At 31.0% G+C, this 26,964-nt stretch overlaps 1 protein-coding gene across 1 annotated transcript; it reads right to left on the bottom strand.

The window, feature by feature from the left end:
- Positions 1–26,964, bottom strand: LOC114338396 (barrier-to-autointegration factor). Its single transcript, XM_028288988.1, has 2 exons — positions 26,689–26,964; positions 1–461 (listed from the first exon to the last, which is right to left on the bottom strand). Exons 1-2 carry the CDS (start codon positions 26,812–26,814, stop codon positions 315–317), a joined length of 273 nt encoding a protein of 90 aa, XP_028144789.1. The 5' UTR covers positions 26,815–26,964; the 3' UTR covers positions 1–314.

Here is a 26,964-nt window from a genome sequence, read left to right as displayed (position 1 = left end):
TTTAAGAAAAATAATGCAATGTATTTAAATGCCTTTTGTTTTGTATATACAGTTCATAAGTATTCAGAAGGTTTGTTCCAACTCGATACAAAACCGTTCTTGAACGGTTACGAGTATGCGCAGTAACGAGAAATGTGTTACTGCGCATAATTATACGTTATTGCGCATGCGCGTAACGATTCAAGAACGGTTTTGTATCGAGTTGGAACCAACCTTATGAGTTTGGACTTACACATATTAACATTACAAGAATAAAATCCTATAAATAAAAACCTTGGTAATACAAACAGTATGCTTAGGTCTACTATATACAATTACAAAAATTCTTCACACCAATCGTTGAGGCATTGCCAACAATCCAATGATTGTTTAGAACTAGCTGAGCAAGTGTCTTTCATCCATTCCCTAAAAAGTTCTTGATTCTTTTTCAAAACTAGGAACTGACCTAGTACAACGTAGGCCTGGAAATAAGTTTCTCAAATTAGTATTTAACACAAACAATATTAACAAAAATGACATGCAGGATAATCAGTAGTAAATGCAAAATTCATTTATGTATTGTCCGTGAACACAATGCGGAACTTGCACATTTTTGTTTTATTACATAATAATATTCAGTTTCATTTAAAAATAAGATTTCCAAAATTTCACGCCTTAAAACCTCATGTAGGGGTGTGGACATAAGTGGCTGTCAGGATATTGCCAATGTTTTTGCAGAATATTTTGGCTCTGTATTTCAAAGATCAAATAGTCTCAATAGTACACTGAATCAGGGGCTTTTCACTTTTCAAAAGTAACAGTCGAGAATGTTCTCCAAAGCATCAAAAGACTAAAACCAAAAAAAAGCCACAGGTAAGGACAATATACCAGCATACATGTTTAAAGGTTGTGCAGAGGCTCTTTCTGTACCTCTTACACTAATTTTTAATTTGTCCCTTAAGCAAAGTAAATTTCCAGACAGCTTAAAGCACGCAGTTATAATACCTATATTTAAATCAGGTAATGCTGGTAACATTGAGAACTATAGGCCTATATCTGTCATCAATTCAATTGCTAAGATATTCGAGAACGTGCTTTAAAACAATATTTTGAATTACTTTGGAGATAGGTTCTGTCCAGAACAACATGGTTTCTTACCAGTGAAGTCCACTGTGTCAAATTTGTGTGTTTTTACAAGTTTTGCAGCAGAGGCCATAAATAATAAAACTCAGCTGGATCTAATTTGTACCGACTGCACCAAAGCTTTTGATAAGATTGATCACTCTATACTTATTGAAAAGCTAAGCAAATTTGATTTTGATTCAGAAGCATGTATGTTTCTGAGGTCATACCTTTCTGATAGGTTAAATCAAGTCAAAGTAGGGAACAATTTATCTAAGCCATTTATGTCGACATCAGGGGTACCACAAGGTAGCAACGTGGGTCCTCTTCTGTTCGCTATATTTATTAACGATTTGCCTCACTGTGTGAAGTTTTCGACAAGCCTGCTATTTACGGATGATTTTAAGATTTTTCGAGAAATTTCAACTCTACAGGACTCTGAGATGCTGCAATGTGATCTGAACTCAGTAAGTCAATGGTTCGATGACAACAAAATGTTTCTAAACACTTCCAAATGTCATGTTTTTACTATCACTCGAAAAACACAATACGTGGAGAACCAATACAAAATTTCTAACACTGTACTTGGAAGAAAGAACACTTGCAAAGATCCTGGAATAATGTTTCAGCAAAATTTGAGATTTAGTGAACATTATCGGATCATCATTGGAAAGGCATACAGAACTCTTGGCTTCATAATTCGTAATTCAAAATTTTTTAAAAGAACTGAAACTCTAATAGCATTATACAATGCACTAGTAAGACCTCACTTGGAGTATGCCTCTATTATATGGGCACCACAAGCCGAATTCAATGTTGATCTGATTGAAAAGGTTCAAAAACGATTCTTGAGGTTTCTTTATGTCAGAAAGTTTGGTATTTATCCCTACATGATTTCCTATAATGCTATGCTAACTTGTTTTAAAGTTCAGCGACTGGATAATAGAAGACATTTTCATTTAGCCCTTTTTATATACTATATTGCAAATCACATTAAATATAAAGATTGCTTTTTTATAAATAATATTAAATTTCATGTTCCAAAAATACATTTAAGAATTAATAACAAACGACTGTTCTCAACTAATAAGACTGATTGTTCACCCATAAAAAATAAGATGTTAGAAGAATGTAACCATATAATTAACTGTGATATAGACTTTTTAAATTCTTCTGTGAAACAAATAAAAGTTGCTTCTGAAACAAATTTCTAGTCTACAAAAGTTGTTGTCGTAAAATTTTATTTAGATGTATTTATTTGTATTTAGATGTATTTATTTGTCTAATGTATTTGTAGTGTTTTTTTTACTTGTTTTTACTTGTTCTATTCTGTTTAGGTTTAGCACTTAATATAGGAATTAGTTTTTAGCAGTAGTAAGCAGTCTTTTAATGTAATAACAATTATTTTGTGTATTAAAGGAGGTTAAATAAATAAATAAATAAATAAATAACTTAGAAGGTACAAATTTAAAATCTTCTATGTATTTAAATCATTTTAAATGATCGAAACACTTTTGACATCACATCATTGTATTTTCTACTGACGTTTATAATGTCTCATTTAAACAAACACACTCACAATTTTGTTTACTTTGGAGTCAAACACAGTTTTTGAAAATATAGTATTGAATTGTGTTTTTATTATGGAAAACTACTATGAAATTGTTATTTAATACCATTGTATTAAAGTACAACCATTAAAACCCCCAATAACATATTTATTAGATTACCAGTGGACACAAAAAGTGGTTACAAAGGATATTAAAGACATTTTAGTTCATTCTCAAGTGTTCATGGACGCGAAGCTAATTTTAATGTAAATATCTGTTGTTTTAATGTAACATCTGTTGTCTCATTAATAGTTTTTTTTTTAAATCAACAGTATTTTGAATAAAAAAAATATAGAACTTTTGAATACAGAATGTATATACAGGGTGAGTCATGGGGAACTGTACATACTCCTACCTCGTATAGAGGCTCCTATGGGGAATAACAAATGACCATTAAAAAGTGTCTGCTCCCATTGTTTAATAATATACAGGGCGAATTTCGCATTTTGACAGAAATTTGTATTCGTCATAATTTTTGAACGGTCAGATCGATGTGTCCTTTATTTTGGTCAATCGTTACACTATTACCACCTAATCAACTGATTTATTCAAACTAGAAAAAAATCAGGTCCGGCTTAAAAAAATTAGTTCGTTTGGGTCTTCATACGGGGTCATTTCACCCCGTATACGCTTTTTCAAAATTCTAATATGAATTTTACAAATTAGACAAATAGGCAATTAAAATGGCATATTTATTTTTTCCCCACACGATTACTTAATTTTTTATAAAAAAATCAAATTTGACTATAAATTAAAAGTTTGGTAAAGTGAATCATAGATTTAAAAAATTAACTTTTATTACAAAAATTAATGTTTTTTAAACAAATATTTAATTTATGTTACCACGAAATCAACTAATTTATTCAAACTAGAAAAAAATCAGGCCCGGCTTTAACAAATTAGTTCGTTTTGGTCTTAGAAAAAATTTCATCCTGTATACGCTTTTTGAAAACTCTAATATGAATTTTAGAAATTAGACAAATAGGCAATTAAAATGGCTTATTAATTTTTTCCCCACACGATTATTTAATTTTTTATTAAAAAATCAAATTTGTCAAAATCGGAATTTTAACCCAAAAATGAAAAAAAAATCACGGTTTAACTCGCTACAACTCTGTTCGAAAACTGTTGTAGACTTTCAGTCTTCTTCTCGTAAAAGTTATGAATTTTTAAAAATAAATGGTGCAGATTCGTGAATTGCACAGTTAAATCACAAAAATTAAGTGAAAATATTTATAATTTACATATTTGATCACGTCCATGTTAAACTATAGAGTCCAAAGAGAAGTGCTAAGGGGAGTTTTAGATCTAGACGTGTTATAGAAAAAAAAAATGGTGAATAAAACCATAAAAAAAAAACAACGTTTTTCTTAAAATTAAAAGTTTAACCATTTTTTTTTTCTATAACACGTCTAGATCTAAAACTCCCCATAACACTTCTCTTTGGACTCTATAGTTTAACATAGACGTGATCAAATAGTTCACGAATCTGCACCTTTTATTTTTAAAAATTCATAACTTTTACGAGAAGAAGACTGAAACTCTACTACAATTTTCATAGTCAGTTCATAGTTCAATGGTAAGAGGTATGTGCTGTAAAAATTTCAGAAAAAAAAAAAATATGAAAATGGAACAGTGTTGTAGCGAGTTAAACCGTGATTTCATTTTTTTTTTTCATTTTTAGGTTAAATTTTTAGGTTCCGATTTTGACAAATTTGATTTTTTAACAAAAAATTAAGTAATCGTGTGGGGAAAAAATAAATAATATGCCATTTTAATTGCCTATTTGTCTAATTTGTAAAGTTCATATTACAGTTTTCAAAAAGCGTATACAGGGTGAAATTTTTTTTAAGACCAAAACGAAATAATTTTTTAAATCCGGGCCTGATTTTTTTCTAGTTTGAATAAATCAGTTGATTGGGTGGTAACATAAATTAAATATTTGGTAAAAAAAATAAATTTTTAAATAAAAGTTAATTTTTTTAACTCTATGGTTCACTTTACCAAATTTTTAATTCATAGTCAAATTTGATTTTTTTATAAAAAATTAAGTAATCGTGTGGGGAAAAAATTAATATGCCATTTTAATTGCCTATTTGTCTAATTTGTAAAATTCATGTTAGAATTTTGAAAAAGCGTATACAGGGTGAAATTTTTTCTAAGACCCAAACGAACTAATTTTTTAAAGCCGGACCTGATTTTTTTCTAGTTTGAATAAATCAGTTGATTAGGTGGTAATAGTGTAACGATTTACCAATATAAGAGACACATCGATCTGACCGTTCAAAAATTATGACGAATACAAATTTCTGTCAAAATGCGAAACTCACCCTGTATATTATTAAACAATGGGAGCAGACACTTTTTAATGGTCATTTGTTATTCCCCATACGGGCCTCTATACGAGGTAGGAGTATGTACAGTTCCTTATGACTCACCCTGTAGATGTAAAAGATCAAAATAATAAATTAATATATAATATCAATTCTGTGAAAAATTTTCATCCCTTTGAAAATATGTGACCACCTGGAAACCATAAACATATTTACAATGGGTAAGTTATCAGAGTGCCCTTTATAAAAATCCACTTCGGTCATTTTAAAAAAATTGTCTTACAAAAACACTCAGGTGCAAAAAATCGATCCACCTAAAAATTTGGTCAATTTGATGTCACGAATTTCCTAAACCCGTTGTCCGATTTAAGTGATTTTTTTTTACCATGTTATAGCCTTATTCATTAACAATATCGCTGTAATAATATTGTCGTTACACAGGTAAACTGTAGTTGTATACTGGGTGTACGAATCAAACTACAGTGGAACCTCGATAAGTCGGATTAATCGAGACTGCGGCCGATCCGAGTTATCGAAAATCCGACTTAACCGGAAAATATGGTAAACATTAATAAAACACGGTATACTTACAGATAAAATCCATTATAATTGCAAAAACATGCAATACATAAAATATGCACAATACATCTAAATTACAAATATGCACAATACATCTAAATTACAAATTGTACGTACAGTTGTATACAGTATTGTTTATTTCTTGGTAAAAAACTTGGTCAAAGTGAAAAAATGTTTGTTTTGTCTGATGAAAATCGGTTCGGGTTAACCGGATTTCCGGGTTATCGGAGGCCGACTTATCGGGGTTCCACTGTATGTTTTTTCTCAAAGTTCGCATCACCCTGTGGACTATTCTAAAATTTATAAAATATTGAAATTAAAACACCTCAGGTCTTCTTAAAATTCTGTTTTTAGATCTATTCGCTTATGTTGGATAATAAAAAAGTTAGGTACTTCAACAACTGGCTATCTTCGTCATCAGTACAGGGTGTTTTTAAATAAGTGCGACAAACTTTAAGGGGCAATTTTACATGAGAAAATAAGGACAGTTTGCTTTATAATCATATGTCCGCAAACGCTTCGTTTCCGAGATACGGGTTCAATTTTTTTTTTACAAACTGACGATTTATTTATTGCTTTAAGACCAGTTGAGATATGCAAATCAAATTTGGTGGGTTTTAAGACATAGTTATTGCACATTTTTTGACATACAATTAAGAATTTAATATTTACCATTGGCGCACAAACGGGTATTATGACCGATCATATTACCCGTATGCACGCCAATGGTGAATATTAAATTCTTAATTGTATGTAAAAAAATGTGCAATAACTACGTCTTAAAACCCACCAAATTTGATTTGCATATCTCAACTGGTCTTAAAGCAATAAATAAATCGTCAGTGTGTAAAAAATAATTGAACATCCCGTATCTCGGAAACGAAGCGTTTGCGGACATATGATTATAAAGCAAACTGTCCTTATTTTGACACCCTGTACTGATGACAACATATCTAGTTGTTAAAGTACCTAACTTTTTTATTATCCAACATAAGCGAATGAATCTAAAAACAGAATGTTAAGAAGACCTGAGGCTATAGTTGGATTTTAATTTCAGTATTTTATAAATGGTAGAATAGTCCACAGGGTGATGCGAACTTTGAGAAAAAAAAAACAGTTTGATTCGTACACCCAGTATACAATGACAGTGTACCTGTCTAACGACACTATTATTACAGCGATATTGTTAATGAATAAGGCTATAACATGGTAAAAAAAAATCACTTAAATCGGACAACAGGTTTAGGAAATTCGAGCATCAAAAATAGCCAAATTTTTAAGTGGATCGATTTTTTTACACCCGAGTGTATATAGTTCACAGCAACTATCTAAAGATTTATAAAACTAAAATACACCATAAAATGATTACAACAAGTAAATGAATATCAAACACAATGACTTAAGGGTGCGGAGTTTAAACATTATAATCATATGATGTCACGACACGTTTTGAGCAGGGCACAAAATATCCATGATATTTATATAAATATCAAAATATCGGATACCTATATATTTATGATATTTTGGAAAACATTTCAATAGAGAAACTAAATTGACCAAAATAAGACTCTAAATGTAGAATGTAACAGTACAAAAGATATATTTTTACTTAAATAAAAATACAATAGCTATTTGTATAACAAGGGAGGAAAGTGCTACTTTTCTTCCCGAGAATGTTTACTGCCCGACGCGTAGCGGAGGCAGTAATCATTCAAGGAAGGAAAAGGCACTTTACTCCCATGTTATACATATGGTTTTTCCACCTTCCTCAAATAACAAGTCATTTTTTCATTTTTACTTAATTTATTTATGTAACTAGCCAACAAAATTTATTAGAACTAAAACTAACAAGTAGGTATAATATAACTGTCAAATATAAGTCAAATTATTAACGTAAACATTGTTAAATCAAAATAACAATTTACTGTGTTTTACCATTCTACAAAATACAGGGTGCTTTATAAATAAACGTTAAAATGTATAGATAGTTACGTAACAGAAAATAGATATTGTACAGGGCGTCAATAAGTTATATTTCATGAATGAAATTTCATGACGTCACTTTTACTTTTCCTCCCTAGGGAGGAAAAGTACAACTTTGCTCCCTGCGATCAGGTCCGGAAAAGTATACTTTCGGTAGAAGTAGGTGGAAAAAATATAAACGTACGTATGGTAAATAGTATGTTACATAAACAGAAAACAAAATGATACGAGTATCCAAGTAACAACTAAATTAACTAAAAATATTGAAAACATTAACTTAAACATATAGGTATTTCTATTTTTCCAAAATAACTCAAAATTCTGAACATTTAAAAAACAAAATCAAAATTTAGAAAATTAATTAAGATGATGTTCAACACCGGAAGTGTCTGAATCAAAACCAGTAAAGCACTCAAGACTTAATTCTGCCTCTTCATTTTCCCTTCTTTCAGTTTCTTGTTCAGGCCAAATCCATTCCAAATTGTCATGTTTTTGGTATGAAGAACTGTTTAAATATTTAAACATGAATACAAATTTAGCAGCCTTTTCAGTTCCTAAATGATTTCGTAATTTGGAATGCACAAGTCCAAAGCTTGCAAAGCACCTTTCAATGCCTACCGTTGAGGTTACTGCTGTAAGTAATTGGTTAATTCGTTCGAGAAATATGTTTTTATCAGGCCATGCAGATTCAGCGATTGGAACACACTTCCACCATAATAATGGAGATGTCATTGTTTGTTCATGTTTTTGTTGTATAAATTAATTTAAAAGGCGCATTTTATTGTGAAAACAGCCTTACTTGGTTCCTTGTCGTGTTTCCTATCTCTATAATTGAAGTCAACTTTGTGATTACATTATTTCTTGTTTTTGTGCAGTTTTAAAATCCTAACCTATAATGTCAGGCACATGTGATAATTGCAATAAATCATGCATTTTTAAGGAACCAAAGTCTTCCGCCGATGTCTTTGGTTTTCCTTGTGATTATTGTAAGCTGGTATTGTGTAAAAATTGTTCCAGTGTTGGTGCCACAGAAATCAGAGCAATAGTGATGGCAAGTAGAATAATACCATATATGTGCAAGGATTGTACTCCCAAAATTAAGAATTTGATTGGGCTCTCAGCACGAGTAGATGTTTTGGAGAGTGAGATTGCATGCATAAAGGACACTACTAATCAAGTAATCAGGCCATGGCCATGATAGAACAAATAAAGTCTCTTAGAAGTGAGTTGGACTCTTTGAATGGTTCTTTTCAGGTAAGCTTTAATGAACTTAAATCTGAAATTCGATCTGAAATATCTAAAGAGTGCCTCAAACAACTGAACCCATTGAACAAACCACAACATACCAATCAGTGTTAAGTGAAATGATCGAGAGACAGAAAAGATCCAACAACATTATGACTGTTAATATGCCTGAGTATGGTGAGGATGAAGATTTAAACAAAGCCACATCCCTCTTATCTGGATTAATGAACTCAGCCATTGATATTGCTGAGGCTGCACGAATTGGAAAAAAGAACAAAAATGGATACCGTTCATACAGAATTGTCCTTCGTAACCATAAAGACTATCTGGCAATACTCAGAAACAGAAGAAATATTGACAGGTCACTAAAGATTTTTATCGATTCAGATCTCACCCCACACCAGAGAACTGCATTAAACACTGTCAAGAGCGAACTTAAGGAAATAGAGAGAAAGGGCGAACAAAACTTAAATTTATCAAGTACATACTTAAACGGCACTCCTAGAATAATTTCAAAAAACTAACACAGTCTTCATCTGGACTGTGGGTTTATTTCCAAAATGTAGGAGGTCTAAGAACTAAGCTTTACCATTTGTTTATGAATGTTTCCTATACTCACTACAGTATCATCATATTCAATGAGACCTGGTTGACATGTAACTATGCCGATGAAGAGCTGCAGTTGTTTGACCTCAACATATATAGAACTGATCGCTCTAGTGAAACAAGTTCATTCTCAAGAGGTGGTGGAGTCCTTATTGCAGTTCATAAGAGCTTAAGCAGTAGATCTTTAGAAGTTAGCCTGACAATCGAACAGCTTTTTCAACAATTCCTCTACCAGATGCCACAGCTTCTGAAGTTGAAGCCCTGCAAGTTGTGTCTGGTATGTGTGCATACCACAATTTGTTTCAGTCTAATACTATTGTGAATGCAACTGGTAATATTCTGGACTTGTTGTTGGTCGATGATACTGATGTAACTGTGTCCAGAGCTGATGAAGCTCTTTTGAGGGAGGGTATGCATCACCCACCCCTGGAATTTGAGATAAAGATGACCAAAAGGCGCCCCAATGATAGTGGTTTGGTTAGTGACGGTTTCTATAGGGACTTCAAGTCGGCTGACTATGTGAAAATAACTGATTTTTTGTCGCAGTTCTGTTGGGATAATTTATTTTTAGGAAAAACACTGAATCAAATTGTAAATATTTTCTATGATATAGTTTACTTAGCTATAGAATTATTCATCCCCCTAAAAATGTATTCAAAACGTAGATCCCCTCCTTGGTTCTCTTTAGAGTTAAAGAACCTGATAGTTGAGAAAAAGAAAGCTCACAAAAAATTTCTTTTATCTAAATCAGTTCTGGATTATCAGACTTTTTCTCAACTGAGGTCTAATTGTAAATTGTTAAAAGCTGAAAGGTACAGAAATCATATTTACTTAACAGAATTACCACTAAGAAATAATTTGAAGGGATTTTGGTTGTTTGTGAATTCACGGAGGGGAAAGTCCTCATTGCCCGCTGTGTTAAGGTATGGTGGTGTTGAATCCAATCATGGACCAGATATTGTAAATCTTTTTGCAGAATATTTTTCTACATTATATTCCACTCAAATATGTCATACCCAGTGACTCACCTACATTTGGTCTTACTAACTTGACTGGTTTCAACATAACTATATCTGATATTTATCTAAAATTATCAGAACTGGATGCGAATAAGGGTCCTGGTCCTGATGGATTGCCTCCCAGCTTTCTCAAGAACTGTTATTTCATATTATCTAGACCTCTTTTTCACATCTTTAATCTATCCTTAAATGAGGGTGAATTTCCAGAATGTTGGAAAATAGCTTTTTAACACCTATTTATAAAGCGGGAGATAATTCATTGGTGAATAATTACAGGCCCATTAGTATAATTAGTGTAATACCAAAGATATTTGAATGTTTTGTATGTGACTATCTTAAAGCTTCACTTGAAAAACAGCTAGTAGACCAACAATTTGGATTTCAGAATAGCAGATCAACTGAATGTAACATACTAGGCCTTGGAGAGGGGCTGTAGGGTACATGCACTGTACACCGATTTCTCCAAGGCCTTCGATCGAGTCAACCATACTATTTTAATATTTAAACTTAAACAAATGGGTGTTAATGGTTCACTTCTTGAGTGGCTGAGAACATACTTGATTGACCGAGTTCAGATGGTGCGTATCAGGGATTTTGTTTCCAGTGAGATTAAGGTTCATTCAGGAGTACCTCAGGGTTCCCATTTGGGGCCCCTGTTATTTAACATATTCATCAATGATATACACCACTGCTTCCGGCACAGTTCACCTCTTCTTTTTGCAGATGATCTAAAGTTCTATACAATTATCAACAATACAGAAGATTGTATTAATCTTCAACATGATCTTGATCGGTTTAGTGAGTGGTGTATGTTGAAAGCCATGGCCCTGAATGCATCCAAGTGTTATGCTATTTCTTTTGGACGATCGAGAACAGAATATTCCTGTTGACTGGGTTACTGAAATTCGTGATTTGGGAGTTAACTAAGACTGCAAACTTTTATTTGAATCACATTATACGTCAAAAATTTCCAAATCTTTACAAATGCTTGGTTTTATAAAAAGATGTACTAGAGACTTTCACAATATTGAAGCAATTAAACTACTATATTTTTCTTTAGTTAGACCTCATCTAGAGTATTGTTCTTGTGTATGATCTCCATCTTATAATATTTACATATCAAAAATCGAGACAGTCCAACACAAGTTCTTGAAATATGTAGCATATAAACTGGGTATACATTTTGACTTAAATCAAGTAAATTATCATCAAATTGAAACCCAACTTTGCATTTTCTCATTGCGAAACCGACGAATAATTAAAGATGCAAAGATGCTTTATGGCATGGTTAATTCAACAGTTTTGTGTCCTCAGCTACTTGAACAGGTTGGTCTCCATGTACCTCTCCGCAGAACACGATTAAACCAAACTTTCTATGTTCCTATTCACAGAACCAACTATGCTTATAATAACTTTTTATCTCGAGCACTAAGATGGGCAAATATTCACCCTGATCTAGATTTTTTTGCACCTAAAGCTGAATTCATTTTTGGCCTCAGGCGTATGTTTATTTGAGTAGTTGTGGAATAGATAGTCATTGTTGTGATATGTAAATCTGTTTGTGATATTTATATTTTATTGTATTATTATAACTATTTTATTATATTTTAATAATTATTGACACACATAAGTATGTTGAAATATTATATTATAAACTTGTAATCATATTGGGCAGCAGCCCGTTGAAAATAAATAAATAAATAAAAAAAATCCTAGAGGAAAAAATTTCCTGTAGTTGGCTATATACACAAAAAACCATAAAATCCTTTATAAAAGGTATATTTGTTAAAATCCCTATACAGGGCTACATCATAAAACAAACAGAACTAGTTTTCAATCGTTTGACCGATCATCATCATTTTCTTGAATCTTACATGCTAACCACCAAAGTAAAAAATATTTGGGTAAAAACCCTTTAAAATTAATCCGTCATAGGAACATATAAAAATGATGTGAATTTACATATGGATGTTTAAAATATCCAATGTTTCATGCTCGAGGTACCATTGAGCAAAATTTGACTTGTTCACATCACGGCGGTGTGGAAGCAAGTGGAGCACTTGCTTCCACATGTTATTTCATATGTTCCTACGACGGATTAATTTTAAAGGGTTTTTACCCAAATATTTTTTACTTTGGCGGTTAGCTGTAAGATTCAAGAAAACACTGATGATGATCGGTCAACCGATTGAAAACTAGTTCTGTTTGTTTTGTGATGTAGCCCAGTATAGGGATTTTAACAAATATACCTTTTATAAAGGATTTCATGGTTTTTTGAAATAAATAAATGTTTTTTTGAAATTTGAACCATACATGAAAGACGGAAAAGGTTTAGACTTCGAAGTTAGGGCCATTACAAATGGAACAAAATCTGTGTTGATTGAATTTAAATATTCATAAGCCTGTTCTCTCTGTTCGGCAGTAAGTATTACTCACAAAAAGCGATGGTCCAGTAGGTTTGCCAAAAAATTAGGCGAAAAATAAGGCCCTGGACAGGCTAGATATAACTCAGAGAATTCCTGTTAGAAGGCAAGTCAACGCAGTTGCGACGTTGCCGCTTTTTAACCTTTTTATGTAAAAATTAGTACGAAATAAAATACTGATATATATCACGATATATACAGCGTGTCCAATTAAGTCGGCATCATATGGAAAACTTTTTATTCTTAGTTTTATGAAAAAAATTATTCTTTATAAAAAGTTGTGCATGGTCTAAAACTTAAAATACAACCATCACTGATCAATTTTTTTAAGCCGTATACGAGGTATGTCAAAAAATATGAATTTTACTCAAGAGTAAAGCAGCTTTATTTTTCATAATATTGAAAATTGTTATTATGAAAAGTTGTTTGAAATTAAGAACTATATTTTAATATGCAATTTCATCCTTCTAATTGAAAAAAAAATTAAAAGAATTTTTTTTTATGGATAACCCACATTATTTTCAAAATCCACAAGGAAAGAAAATTTTTTTCTGATATCAGTTATTTAAATTATGATAACTCTTTTATTATTAATTGTACGAAAAAAATATATACTTTGTAAACAGTTCTGCATGGTCAAAAGCCTTGAATACAACCATCTAATACCAAATTTGATCAATTTTTATGTAGGTCAAATGTGAAAGGATTTTCAATTACTAATAAAGTACCTTTATAGTTCAGAATATTTCAATAAGGAGGATGTAATTACATATTGGAACATGATTTTTAGTTCTATACAACTTTACATAATCACAATTTTCAATATTGTGAAAAATAACGGTATTTTATTTAAGTACTCTTAAGCGAAATTATTTTTTTATACACCTCATATAAAATTGACAAAATTTGATATAACATGGTTTAGGTTTTAGACCACGCAGAACATTTTATAGAGAATAACTGTTTTTCGTAAAATTAATAATAAAAGAGTTATCATAATTACTGAAATAACTGAAAATAATGTTGGTTATCCATAATCAAAAAACAAATTCAATTTTTTCTTTCAATTAGAAGGATGAAATTGCATATTAAAATATAGTTCTTAATTCCAAACAACTTTTCATTATAACAATTTTCAATATTGTGAAAAATAAAGCTACTTTACTCTTGAGTAAAATTCATATTTTTGACATACCTCATACACGGCCTAAAAAATTGATAACTGATGGTTGTATTTTAAGTTTTAGACCATGCACAACTTTTTATAAAGAATAACTTTTTTTTATAAAACTAAGAATAAAAAAGTTTCCCATATGATGCCGACTTAATTGGACACGCTGTATAATTACTGTGACCAACTAGTCCGAAAAATCCGGGAAATGGCCCGAATTACGAAGTTGTGTCCCGCGTCCCGGACAAGGCTTCCGGGCCATCCGAATTTTAGGCGTTTTTTGGTAAAATTATATTTTGAAATTTTGAATACGTTATTCTTCTTTGAATTCATATCAAGTTGAATTGGTGACCCGAAAAAAAGTCGACAATTTGTACAGTATAATACTAATACCCCATCCAAAACGCATGCATTTTATATTGTGGTATTATAGTTTTACGAAAACTCAAACTGTGAACTTTGACAACATAAAAATGTTAAATAATCAATAAAATGATGATATTAAAGTTCTTAAAAAAATGGCCCGATTTTCATCGAAAAGCCCCAGATTTCAGATATTTTTTTCAGCCTTGTCTCGGATTCGAGTGAATTGGAGTTGGTCACACTATGTATAATATAAATATCATGATATACCTATATCACAATATATATTGTGATATGTATCAGTGGATATTATATCCTCGCACCCTGGTTTTGAGCTGGCTGCTATAATTTGAATTTAGAATCGTCTTTAGGGGCCAAACGAAAAACAAAAACAACTTTGTTTTCTTCGATATATATTTAAATTATGTTCTGTTGTGATTTATAACCTTTTTTTGGAATTTAAAATTTTATGCAAGTGTTCTATTGGTTCATTGATTTTCATTCAAAATAAATATTTTTTTTTGACGAGTTCTTGCTATTTCTTTTATTAGCGTGACTCTTGATTTACCATGGTTGTTTTAATGAACATTAATTTTTTTCAAACAAATTTGTTTTTATGGGCAAAATTTTTTGTTTATAAATCTTTAAAATCATATACCTCAACCTCCAAGTTTTAAATTTTTATCTTTGCAGACAAAACTCATGGCTGAAAGCTGAAAGGGGTAATTTTATGATTACATACGTGTTTTAATGGCTATTTTAGGTATGTTCTATTTTTTGAATTAGTTCTATTGTTTTATTATTAATTATTGTTTTAATTTTATTATTGCCTATGTGTTCTTAATTGCTATATACTCACTTCATTTCTAAAAACAAGTCAAAAGATGAACCTAACTTTACAAATCCTTACTTAACTACAAATAGACCAGTAAGGATCTGCAAAAAAACGTCTATTTTTGGATGTGAGAGATGGCATTCAGATTTTTGCAGATAAAGTTAGGTGACACCTTCAGTAATAATAATTGACTTATGCTCCTTCTCAAATATGCCCGGAACATTAATAAAAAAATTAAAATATTTAAAAATTTCGAAAAACATCGATTTTTTTCTGCTTTCTTTGCTTATAACTTTAAAACGATTCGTTTTGGAACAAAGTCGTAGGGAAATAAAATAAAGATAATTGAATTTTGTATGATATACGACTGGTAAAAAATGTATTAAGGTATTATCTTTTCTGCAATATAGCAATAAATACAAAATAAGGGGGCAAAATAAGTCTGTTGTTATTCAATATTTTTTAACCACTTTGGTGGCACTTAGAACCTTAGTAATTCGCTTAGGAAATTCTTTGTAACATACTTAAATCGTGTACCAAATTTCATTAAAATTGACCTAATAAATTTTGCAATCTAAATGTTTTTAAAAAAGTTCAAATTTTTTAAAACCTTTCTGAACAAAAAGTAGACCATTTAGAAGTTGGCTAATTTTTTTACATAGAGGTGCTCTACCTATCTAATACACTTTACAGAATTAAAATCGGATTATTTAGCAATGTTTTAAATTTATAAACAATTTTTTGGCTTATAAACAAATAGCTTTGTTTAATAATAAAAAAATTAATTTTTAGCAATGCAAATAATTAAAACCGGTATAATTTGACTTAAACTTTCAAATGCTGTCAGCAGAATTGCTATTTTATTTTTTAATCAAACGTTATTCGCGTTCAAAAATTGCAATTTCTCGATTTTTTGAAAGTTCCACCGCATTTATCTCGAAAACTATGCATCCTACGAAAAAACTTGTAAGAACATTTTTTGCTTAGAATTACCCAAGAAATACAAAAAAATGTTTTATTTTGCGAAAAATCGATTTTATGTAATTCCTCAAGTTCTTTGTTTATAACAATCTTATCGACATCCGGATCAACTGTTACCCAAAAAATTCGTGTTCTACGGGTCAAAATACATAAAAAAAATTGGGTAAGTCCATCTAAATAAAGGAGCCCGTAGCACCCCGCCTGGCCACAGCACTAATTTGTTTATAAGCCAAAAAATTGTTTATAACTTTAAAACATTGCTGAGGCTGCTTAAATAATCCGATTTCAATTCTGTAAAGTGCATTAGATAGTGCATTAGATATTTTATATGTAAAAAATTGACAAATCTTTGTATGTTCTAGTTTTTGTTGTGCAAGATTTTAAAAAAATTTAATTTTTTAAAAAAAGTTTAGATTGCAAAATTATTATGCAAAATCTAGTAAGTCAATTTTAATGAAATTTGGTGTACGGTTTTAGCACATTACTAAAATTTTCTAAGCGAATTAGGAAGGTTCCAAGTGTAACCTAAGTGATGGAAAATCATTGAATAAGGACAGGCTTGTTTCGCCCCCTTATTTTATATTTATTGCTATTTTGAAGCAAGGGTGATAAATTAAGATATTTTTAAAAAATCGCATCTGATAGAAAATTTAATTATCTTTGTTTTATTCCTATAGGACTTTTTTCTAAAATGAATAGTTTTTAAGTTATAAGCAAAAAAAGTAGAAAAAAAGCGAAATTTTTTGAAATTTTTAAATATTTTATTTTTTTTATTAATGTTCCGGGCATATTTGAGAAGGAGCATAAATCAATTATTATTAACAAAGTTATCACCTAACTTTATCCGCAAAAATCTGAATGCCACCTCTCACATCCACCTAAAAACAGATCCTTACTGGTCTAAAAGTTTTCTTGTAGCTTCATGTATAACATCACATTATAAAATGACAGTTGATACATCAGATAACTAAAGAAGTAAATCAAGTAGTTAAGTTCACCCTCCGGTAGCCATGTCTCGTAAAGTTACATGAATGGATACATTGCAGTACCTAATGCCGCACATATAAAAAACTCACATATTAGATGTTAAAAATATCAAAAATTTGTTAGAATAACAAAAGAAAAGCGTTATTTTTAACATTTTATTGCATGACTTTAACATAATGTAACGACTCAAGTGTAAAATAAAAAAACAAGTAGTCAGTTTTACAATGTTATCTGAAAAAAGAAAACGTTTACTACAAAAAAATATTTCACAAACATCCCGAAAGTAAAATACCTACATACAAAATAATTTCATTAGTCTTATAAACACACATTGCACTGAATTTTTTTCTCACTTTGATTTTTGCAAAAAAAAATTTATTGAACAGCTCACACTTCAGGGTCAATCCAAGCCAAGTGGTCCAAAGGTGGTTGCTTGACTATTTTTAATATTTTTTATTTTTCTACCTTTTAAACTTCAGTCTATATATAGAGAGTACAAAATTGCATTCATTTTATTTTAAAAAAATTTAGTTTGCCGATGACGGCCATTTTTGTTAAAGCGTATCGATCATTTTCACGGAAAACATGGCTTCGCTCTTTAGCCAATATTTTTACTGAGGTTTGTCCTAGAACAATAAATCAAAAACCAAACTTTTCAGAAAAGTATGCTCTAAAAGACGGCCTATAGCAATATTTAATTTTAAACTACCGTTAAGGCCTTAAATGAACCTCAAAGTTTGAAAAGATAAACTGATAAAATTCCATTTTCAGCATTTTTTTAACAGCATAAGGCAAGCCGATAATGGTTTGTAATTTTTTTCTGCAAAAGACATACGGACATACTTTAAGTGAAAAAAGTTTGAGCTTTGAGACTTGAGTAAATTTTTTCAAAAAAAATCTCAAAAATGTAATTTTTTGAAAAATCTCTAAGTTTGACCCCTTATATCTCTGATGGGCACGGATGAAAAAATTTGAAATTTGGCTGAATGTTAGCAAGTAGAATAAGGAGTAAAAATTTGGAGTTGCAGCCTTACCTCATATAGGAGTTACAGGCCTGAAAAAAATGGTCAAAAATCAAAATGGTCAAAATTTGGGCGTTTGCAGGCACGGTAATTAAAATTCAAATAAACTGTCTAATGAAATAAAAATAAATCTATTTTCAACAGATTTCACAATGAATACAAATTTATACAGGGTGGGCCAAAGAGAAGAGTCCACCTCGATATTTGACAATAGTTACCTATTAGATTTTAAGGAAATGATGAAATAGGTCCATTTTTATTTTTATTGTATTGCAACTTTTTGGGATATATTTCATACTGCGTGACGTCATCCATCAGAGTGTGATGACGTGATTTTTTTAAATGGGAATAGGGGTCTTGTGTCAACTAAAAATACATTGTACTGCTATCAGAAAATAAAAAAAAATGTTTATTTCACAAATAGACATTTCTTTTCGCTTAAATTAAATCACAAACAGCCTCCCACCTACCTCTTGACAGTTTGAACATTTAATTTTAGCGAAAAGCGATGTTTATTTGCCAAATAATGCCATTAAAATGCCATTTGCCTATTCCCATTAAAAAAATTATCGATTACGTCATCACGCCCAGATGGATGACGTCACTGACGATGACACGTCATGGAGATGTATGAAATATACATAAAAAATTGTAATTTAAAAATAAAAATCGACCTGTCTCAGCATTCCCTTAAAATATAATAACTGCCAAATATCATGGTGAACTCTTTTCTTTGGCCCACCCTGTATAAATTTGTATTCATTGTGAAATCTGGTGGAAATAGATTAATTTTTATTTCATTAGACATTCTATTTGAATTTTAATTACCCTGCCCGCAAACGCTCAAATTTTGACAATTTTGATTTCTGACCATTTTTTCAGGCCTGTAACTCCTATATGAGGTAAGTCTGCAACTCCAACTTTTTACTCCTTATTCTACTTGCTAGGGGCTAACATTCAGCCAAATTTCAAATTTTTTCATCCGTGCCCATCAGAGATATAAAGGGTCAAACTTTGAGATTTTTCAAAAATTAAATTTTTGAGATTTTTTTTTTAAATTTACTCAAGTCTCAAAGCTCATACCTTTTTTTACTTAAAGTATGGACGTATGTCTTTTTCAGAAAAAAATTACAAACCATTATCGGCTTGCCTTATGCTGTTAAAAAAATGCTGAAAATGGAATTTTATCAGTTTATCTTTTCAAAATTTGAGGTTCATTTAAGGCCTTAACGGTAGTTTGAAATTAAATAATGCTATAGGCCAGCGATTCCCAAATGGTGGGTCGCGACCCGGTACCGGGCCACGAAAGCAAAATATCAGGTCGCATTTTGTGCTTCGTGCAAAAAAATGGAAAGTGAACATAAACATCTTTTACACTGCAAAGTGCGTTGGCTATCAAAAGGGAATATTTTTAAAAGCTTTGTTGAATTGAAGGAAGAAATTTCCATGTTCTTAGAACAACATAAACCAACTGCTAGGGATGAAATATTTCAATTTAAAGACAGTTTTCATGATGTCAATTGGTTAATCAAGGTAAACTATCTTTGTGATATTTTTAACTTATTGAACAATTGAAATATGGCCTTGCAAGATAGTAATGTAACTGTATTTAAAGTACAGGATACAGTGGAAACTCCAACAAAAAAACTTAATTTGTGGGCACGGAAGCAGGAAATTACAGAGCTTTTACAAACCTGACATAACTACAAAAAGAGTATAAGGTGAATTCATTGCTATATGAGATTTCAGCGGCTTTCAAGGAATGCCTGCTAGAACTGGAGGCAAATCTGAAGGAATATTTTTCCCCCAACCCCAGCAACAAAGCATGGACAAGGAATCCATTTACAATGAACGTAGAATCTGAGACAGGACTTCTGGATTTAGATCTTGAGTTATTAATTTAACTATCGTGTGATAGAACTATCAAAGACATATTTGACAAAATACAACTGAATGATTTTTGGCTGTCTTTCCGCCAGGAATACCCAGTTTTAGCGAAAAAAACGATAAAGTATCTAATTACTTTTGTTACGACCTTTAAGGGCGAGGCAGGGTTTTTAAAAGTGGTTTTCCTCAAAAATAAATATAGGAACCGTTTGGAAGTCGAAACGGACCTGAGGATAATATTCATTAATATATTTTCCTCCAAACGTGAAGTTTTCAATTAACGAGAAACAACTGCATACTTCTCATCAATAAAGTATTTGATTTTTATTTTTTTTGTTACATTTTTGTTTGAGTTAAAGATACTTTATTAAAATATATAAAACTATATTTAATAAATATTTGAATATGTTTTCTTGTACACACATCAGGGTATGCAAAAAATTAATGGGTCACGAAGGATAAGAACAAAAATAGCAGGGCCACGGAAAAATAAGTTTGGGAAACACTGCTATAGGCCGTTTTTTTAGAGCATACTCTTCTAAAAAGTTTGGTTTTTGATTTATTATTCTAGGACAAACCTCAGTGAAAATATTGGCTAAAGAGCGAAGTCATGTTTTCCTTGAAAATGATCGATACGCTTTAACAAAAATGGTCGTCATCGGCAAACTAAATTTTTTTAAAATAAAATAAATGGAATTCTGTAATCTCTATAGACTGAAGTTTAAAAGGTACAAAAATACAAAATATTAAAAATAGTCAAGCAACCAACTTAATTTATATTGGACCACTTGGCATGGACTGACCCTTCAACGCTCAATATCAAATTGATAAAATGCTTCAGAAAATGCAATAGCTGAAGGTAGTATTTTAAAGATAGTCACTCGCACATATCTAAATAGATAGTGGTATGTACGAAAGAATATTAGTAAAATTTATTAAAATTTTAAAATGCGACACGGAGTACCGCAATGTGGCCACTGGAGTGTTAAATAATATGATACATCACACCAATTCGACGATTAACAGGATAACTTTACGCTATATTTAATGTGAGTGCTACACCATAGGGCTGAAGGACATAACCTTCTTCATTATTGGTCATTTATTACACTTATTTGCCTCTGCAAGTCCGTATTAAAAGATCTTGGCATTATAAATCCTAGATTGTTCATGATCTTACATTTTGTAAGTTAAATATCTAATATAGTGCAAATTGCTACTGATTAAGGACAAGAAGTTAAACAATAATAAAGTAAATCAAATTAATCTATGGGTGAGTAAAATTTTTTAGAGCAAAGTAATCACAACATAGTTATCGCATTAGACCAAAAAAAGAGTTTCTGAATATAATAAACAAATTTCAACTATAACAATATTGGCAAAAGCTAATAAGTAATACAATCATAATATATTAACCCTTTCGCCAGACCGTCATATGACAAGTTGCACATATATAAGATTCATGTACTGATCGCAAACTCATGATGCACCTGTGTGACCACCATATGTAGCGGACAGTCAAGCATTATGCACACGGCTGCATCACTGTATGAAAGGAGTTAATTCCTACTAGAGACACATACAATAGGGAACTTGCATAAATTTTTAAATTCGAAAAAAATGTTATAAATCACAACAGAACATAATTTAAAACATGTATCAAAGATAAAAAAAAGTTTTGTTTGTCTTTCGTTGGGCCCCTAAAGACGATTAAAAATTCAAATTGAAACAGGTGGTCCAAAACGCATAGTGACGTCATATAGTTGTGCATGTACATTCTGCACCAACAAAGTAAACAAAATTGTATATAATTTTAAATTAGACATTATAAACGTCAGTAGAAAATACAGTTATGTAACGTCACAAGCGTTTTTGATCGTTTGAACTATTTTACATTGGCTAAGGGTTCTTCTAAACCAAGGCCAGAAAACAGAAAAAATATATAGATTTTAAATTATCTTCTAAGTTATTATGAGGTTTTATCGCGTGAAAGTTTGGAAATATTATTTTTAAAGGAAACTGAATCATATTACGTAATAAAAAATGTGTAAGTTCTCTCATAGGTTTGGCATTCGTTTTGACACTGACACTAAGTTTTATAAATATATTTGATAATTTCCATTTCTGATATATTTGAGTGTTTTTAAGATATATTTTTTAAAATGACCGGAGAGGGTTTTTGTAAAGGGCAGTCTGATAACTTACCTATAGTTGATATGTGTATGGTGGCTACATATTTTCAAAAAAGTGAAAATTTTTCCGTCTGAGAAGTTCGGGGAGTTAAAGCAGATAAGTAAGTACATATATTATGTATATTATACTCCCATTATACCTACTAATTTTATACTGTGATTTTATTCTGATTATTATTCTCATAAGTATTTAACGATAAAACTTAGTAGGTACACACTTCCTATTAAGTATAGTGGCAATATTATAAAACACAGAAATATGAAAAATAAACTTGTTTTATTTAACACTATTAAGCAGACAACAGACTACTTACGATAAAATGATCTTGACATACATGAAGACCTTGTGTATTATCTGAAATATATTTTTTCGACATGCAAATAACCACTTTAAACGGCGTTTTTTATCCCTTGGTAATCTAATAAATATTTTATTGGGGTTTTGAATGCTTGTACTTGCACAGAATTGCACTAAATAATACTTATAAAGTTTTTCTTTATTTTCCATATTAATCTTTCTCTTTTTTCCTTCAAAAACTGTAAACTCCAATCCCAACAAACTGGTATATTTTTTATATTATTACAATGACATACGATAAAAAAATGTCATTACAATATAAATATTTTCCCATATTTCGCGAGGATGCTGTGGCCAAATACCCAAGTAGGTGGAGGCCAATAAACTAAAGAAGAAGAAGAAGAATATACTTACATATAACCCTCCCACATCACTGATATAACCGTATAAAAAACTAATGTAAAACTATGTGACGTCACGGGCCGTCTGAACTACTTTAAAATAAAGAAGACTTTAAATTTGTATTTCTAAGTTATTATGAGTTTTTGAAGCGGGAAATTTTGGAAATCTCATTTTTATACAAAACTGAACATTATTATGTAATAAAAAAAAATGTGCAAGTTCCCCATACAATTGCAAGTTAAATATGATAAGAGCAAAATAATTATATGAGGCTCTGCATACATCAACAAACATACTGGTTTCGAAAAAATGCAATTTTAAAGTTATTAAATGAGGGCAAACTCAGCAAATTTGATTATTTAATACAATAGATCAATTATGATTATGAAATTAAACAAGTTCACTACCAAGGGGATATTTTAGTTTTGCCCACATAGACCACAGCTATTTAAATTGCCATTATGTGTAGTGCGATCCCCAGCTCACGGGTGAGACACTGGTCTATGGAAAAAATCGAAGTGGCTGATGTATGAGTCTCTTGGTAGCAAACGGGTTAATGAACCTATGTGTCATAACGACCATGGTAAAAAAAATCACCCTAAGTTGAGTTCGCCCTTGTTGCACGCATAGCCTGATATGATGTGGAATCATGGATCAGATGCGATACATAAAAATCAGGAATTATTCCAGATAATAGAAAATAAGATCCAGATGATACAGAATAAGATAAGTGAAAAATAATATGGGAAAATCTAGGAGTCCACACATGTTATCTAAAATCATGCAACAATAATGAGATGCAATACATGTCAGACAACCAGAAGCAGTAAACTAGAATGGACATTTCATAGCAAAAAAAACAGCACACTAGATTGAGAGCCACGAACGAGTAATAGCTAACAATAAAAAGGACAGGATTGCTAAGAATCGTTGGTTAGATTCATGTACTGAGGAAACCTATAAGAAAGCAACCTGTGCACAATATTCAAACAGTGCCAGATTAACCATTAGGCTGACTAGGCGGCCGCCTAGGGCCCGGGCACTTGATGGGGCCCGCATCCCACACAAATGCATTAATTAATATTGAATTATTTAGGCAGTAATTTACAAAAATTTAAGATGTTAAAAAAATCAAATACGGCTAACTGAGACAAAAAAAAGGAGAATGGTTAATTTATGATTTCCAATCAAACTCAGTTTTTTGCTTTGTCTTCTGTCAAATATCAGGAAAATACAACTGACTTCAAGACAAATTAAGCAGTTATCTTCAAAGGAATTTTTATATTCCATGTTCTTTCTATTCCCTCAATTTGGTAATAAATGTTGCAAGCAAATTTTGCTTAGAAGTTAGAAGCTAGTTAATTATTTTGGTATGGTACGTTTTTTTTTCAATTTCTACCCACCGATGGGCCTTATAGTCCATTCACTCACGGTAAAATATTGCAAAACCTCCGGATTTTGAAGAACCTTTGGATTTGAAACAAGAGCTTGGATTGACATGAAATTTGGTATAAGCATAGCTAACATGTCAAAAAAAAGTGATATTGTGCCAATGTGTGTTTTTACTCTACGGTTCAGTCCACCCCTCCTCGGGGGTGAAAAAATATACCGTCAAAATACATACAGTAAAAACTTTTGTTCAATAGTTTGTTTTTTTCACTAAGTCAATACATTTAGAGTTATTTGCAAGTGAATATCTTCATTTTTCAGCAAAAAATAACAATTTTTTAGACGGTTTTACGCAAATAACTCAAAAAGTATTTTATCGAAAAAATATTCTTAGCAAAAATGTAGCTTTTAAAAAATTGAAAAAATGGTGTATGTGTGCAGTCTGTAGACCCAGTAGAAGCAGAGTTGTAGCTAATGAAAAGTAGGTTCTTATTCATCAAATTCCAAATAGAATATTTCAACGTGAAACAATCAATAAATGAAGCACTTTTCATGGAAAACTCATCATAACTTCTTTAAATGTTTAAAAAAACATTATTCTTGGTTTTTAAAAAAATTTCTAACATAAAAAGTAAGCAAGATACGCTCAGAATAAAGTTGATCCCATTTTTTGGGTAAAAAAACTGGTGAAAATAACCCCCCAATTAGCATCCCAAATGAAATTAATCTTTACTGCTTCACAAGCTAGTTTACTTATGTATTGTTTATACGCTCTGTGAGTTTTATCGGTATAAACTGCTTATTTATAAAAGGGCTGTAGTAGAAAGTGCTTGAACAAGTCACTAATCACGAGTGTATGCAATTTTTTTTATTTGGCTTAATGCCTCGACAACTTATAATGGCCATTGGCATGGTACAGTGGATTTTTCCAGTCAGGTACCTAGTGTAATGGGTAGTGTGTGTGTTGAGTAAATGTCTTGTTACTTAGCAAAGTCGTCATTGTTTTTGCAAATAGACACTAATTGTATCCGAACGTCTGCGGTCCCTCCGGTGAGTATTGACCCCATTAGGAAAGAAACTATTTTCATTCATTAATTTTTAATAAATGAAAACTTCTCTACCCGGGGTATGCTAATTTTTGAAGTCATATCTTAACCAATTTTTATCTTCCAAAAAAGCAAAAACCTGAAATGTTCAGAAAAGCAAAACCTACATTTTTTTACTCTTTAAGATTTTTGGTACCACTAATAATTTTTAAAAAAGACATTTTTTTTTTCAAAATTTCAAAAAATTTGTTTTACTTTAAATCCCAAAGTTTTGAAATATAATCTCTGTGAACCGGTGAAACTTATAGATCATAATATAAATAATATAGATATGTTTTTTAAAAATTTTTATTTTTCAAGATTTTTTTGCCAAAAAAAGGAATCAACATTATTTTAAGCTTTACTTGCTTAATTTTGATACTTGAAACTTGTTTAAAAAAAAACAAAATAAAACTTTTTTAACACTAAAAAAGTTGTGATGATTTGTCAGTCACCAAAAAGTGCTTCATTTTTTGGATATTTACGTTGAAATATTTGATTTGGAATTTGTCGAATAAGAATCTACTTTTCATTAGCTCCAGTTCTGCTTATACTGGGTCTACATACTTCATACATACACCATTTTTTTAAATTGTGTATAGGCCATATTTTTCTTTGGAGTTATTTGCAAAAAACCGTCTAAAAACGTGAATTTTTTGTTGAAAAATGAACATATTCACTCGCAAATAACTCAAAGGGTATTGATTTAGTAAAAAAACTCGATAGAACAAAAGTTACTTAGAAATAATCAGTTTATTCATTTCCTTACTTATTTTGAATGTATAATTTTTCACTCCCGAAGGGGTGGCACTCATACCCAGGGCAAAATCACATATCGACACAATATCCTTTTTTTTTCTTTGGAATATTAGCTATGGACTATTAATGAGAAGTTGTTGCGAAATGTCAAAAAGGGAAAAATGATCTTTTTTACATTGTCGTAATTTATTTTTGGAGTAACTACTTCCCAAAACAACATAAATAACTGTAAATTTGTTTTAAGTAAATAGTCGCTATAAAGGGGCCTACTTCTTATGGCCGCCTAGGGCCCCATGATGCCTTAAACCGTCACTGTATTCAAAATATATTTATTTTATAAAACAGCCTCAACACAAATTTCCTTTCATGAGTATATTATTGTATTAAAATAATAGAATATAATGACCAATAATCTTACTTTGTCAAATCCGGCAGTTATCAAGCGTTCTCCAAGTACTTTCCCAATCCCTGCTAATTCTGTTACAGGTTTATCGCCCATAGGCTCCACAACAAAGTTGCGATGTTTTTGTGTAGTACTCGACATTTTTATAATAATAAAATGGAAAAATCTCTAAAACAATACTATTTAACTATTTATAATGATTACAGAAACTAGAAACTAGAAACCAGTAAACCTGTGGTCAATAAACTTCAAATTTGACATTTGGCTATTTCATGACCATGACAAATGACA

The sequence above is a fragment of the Diabrotica virgifera genome, chromosome 3, assembly GCF_917563875.1.
Source record: "Diabrotica virgifera virgifera chromosome 3, PGI_DIABVI_V3a".
Taxonomy (NCBI): domain Eukaryota; kingdom Metazoa; phylum Arthropoda; class Insecta; order Coleoptera; family Chrysomelidae; genus Diabrotica; species Diabrotica virgifera.
This window is presented reverse-complemented; position numbering and strand designations above follow the sequence as displayed.

Excerpts from the sequence above, each read along its gene's own strand:
- LOC114338396 (XM_028288988.1), bottom strand. The coding sequence starts at position 26,814 with ATGTCGAGTACTACACAAAAACATCGCAACTTTGTTGTGGAGCCTATG. Across the intron at positions 462-26,688 it reads TAACTGCCGGATTTGACAAA|GCCTACGTTGTACTAGGTCA; the intron begins GTAAGATTATTG and ends ACTTATTTCCAG.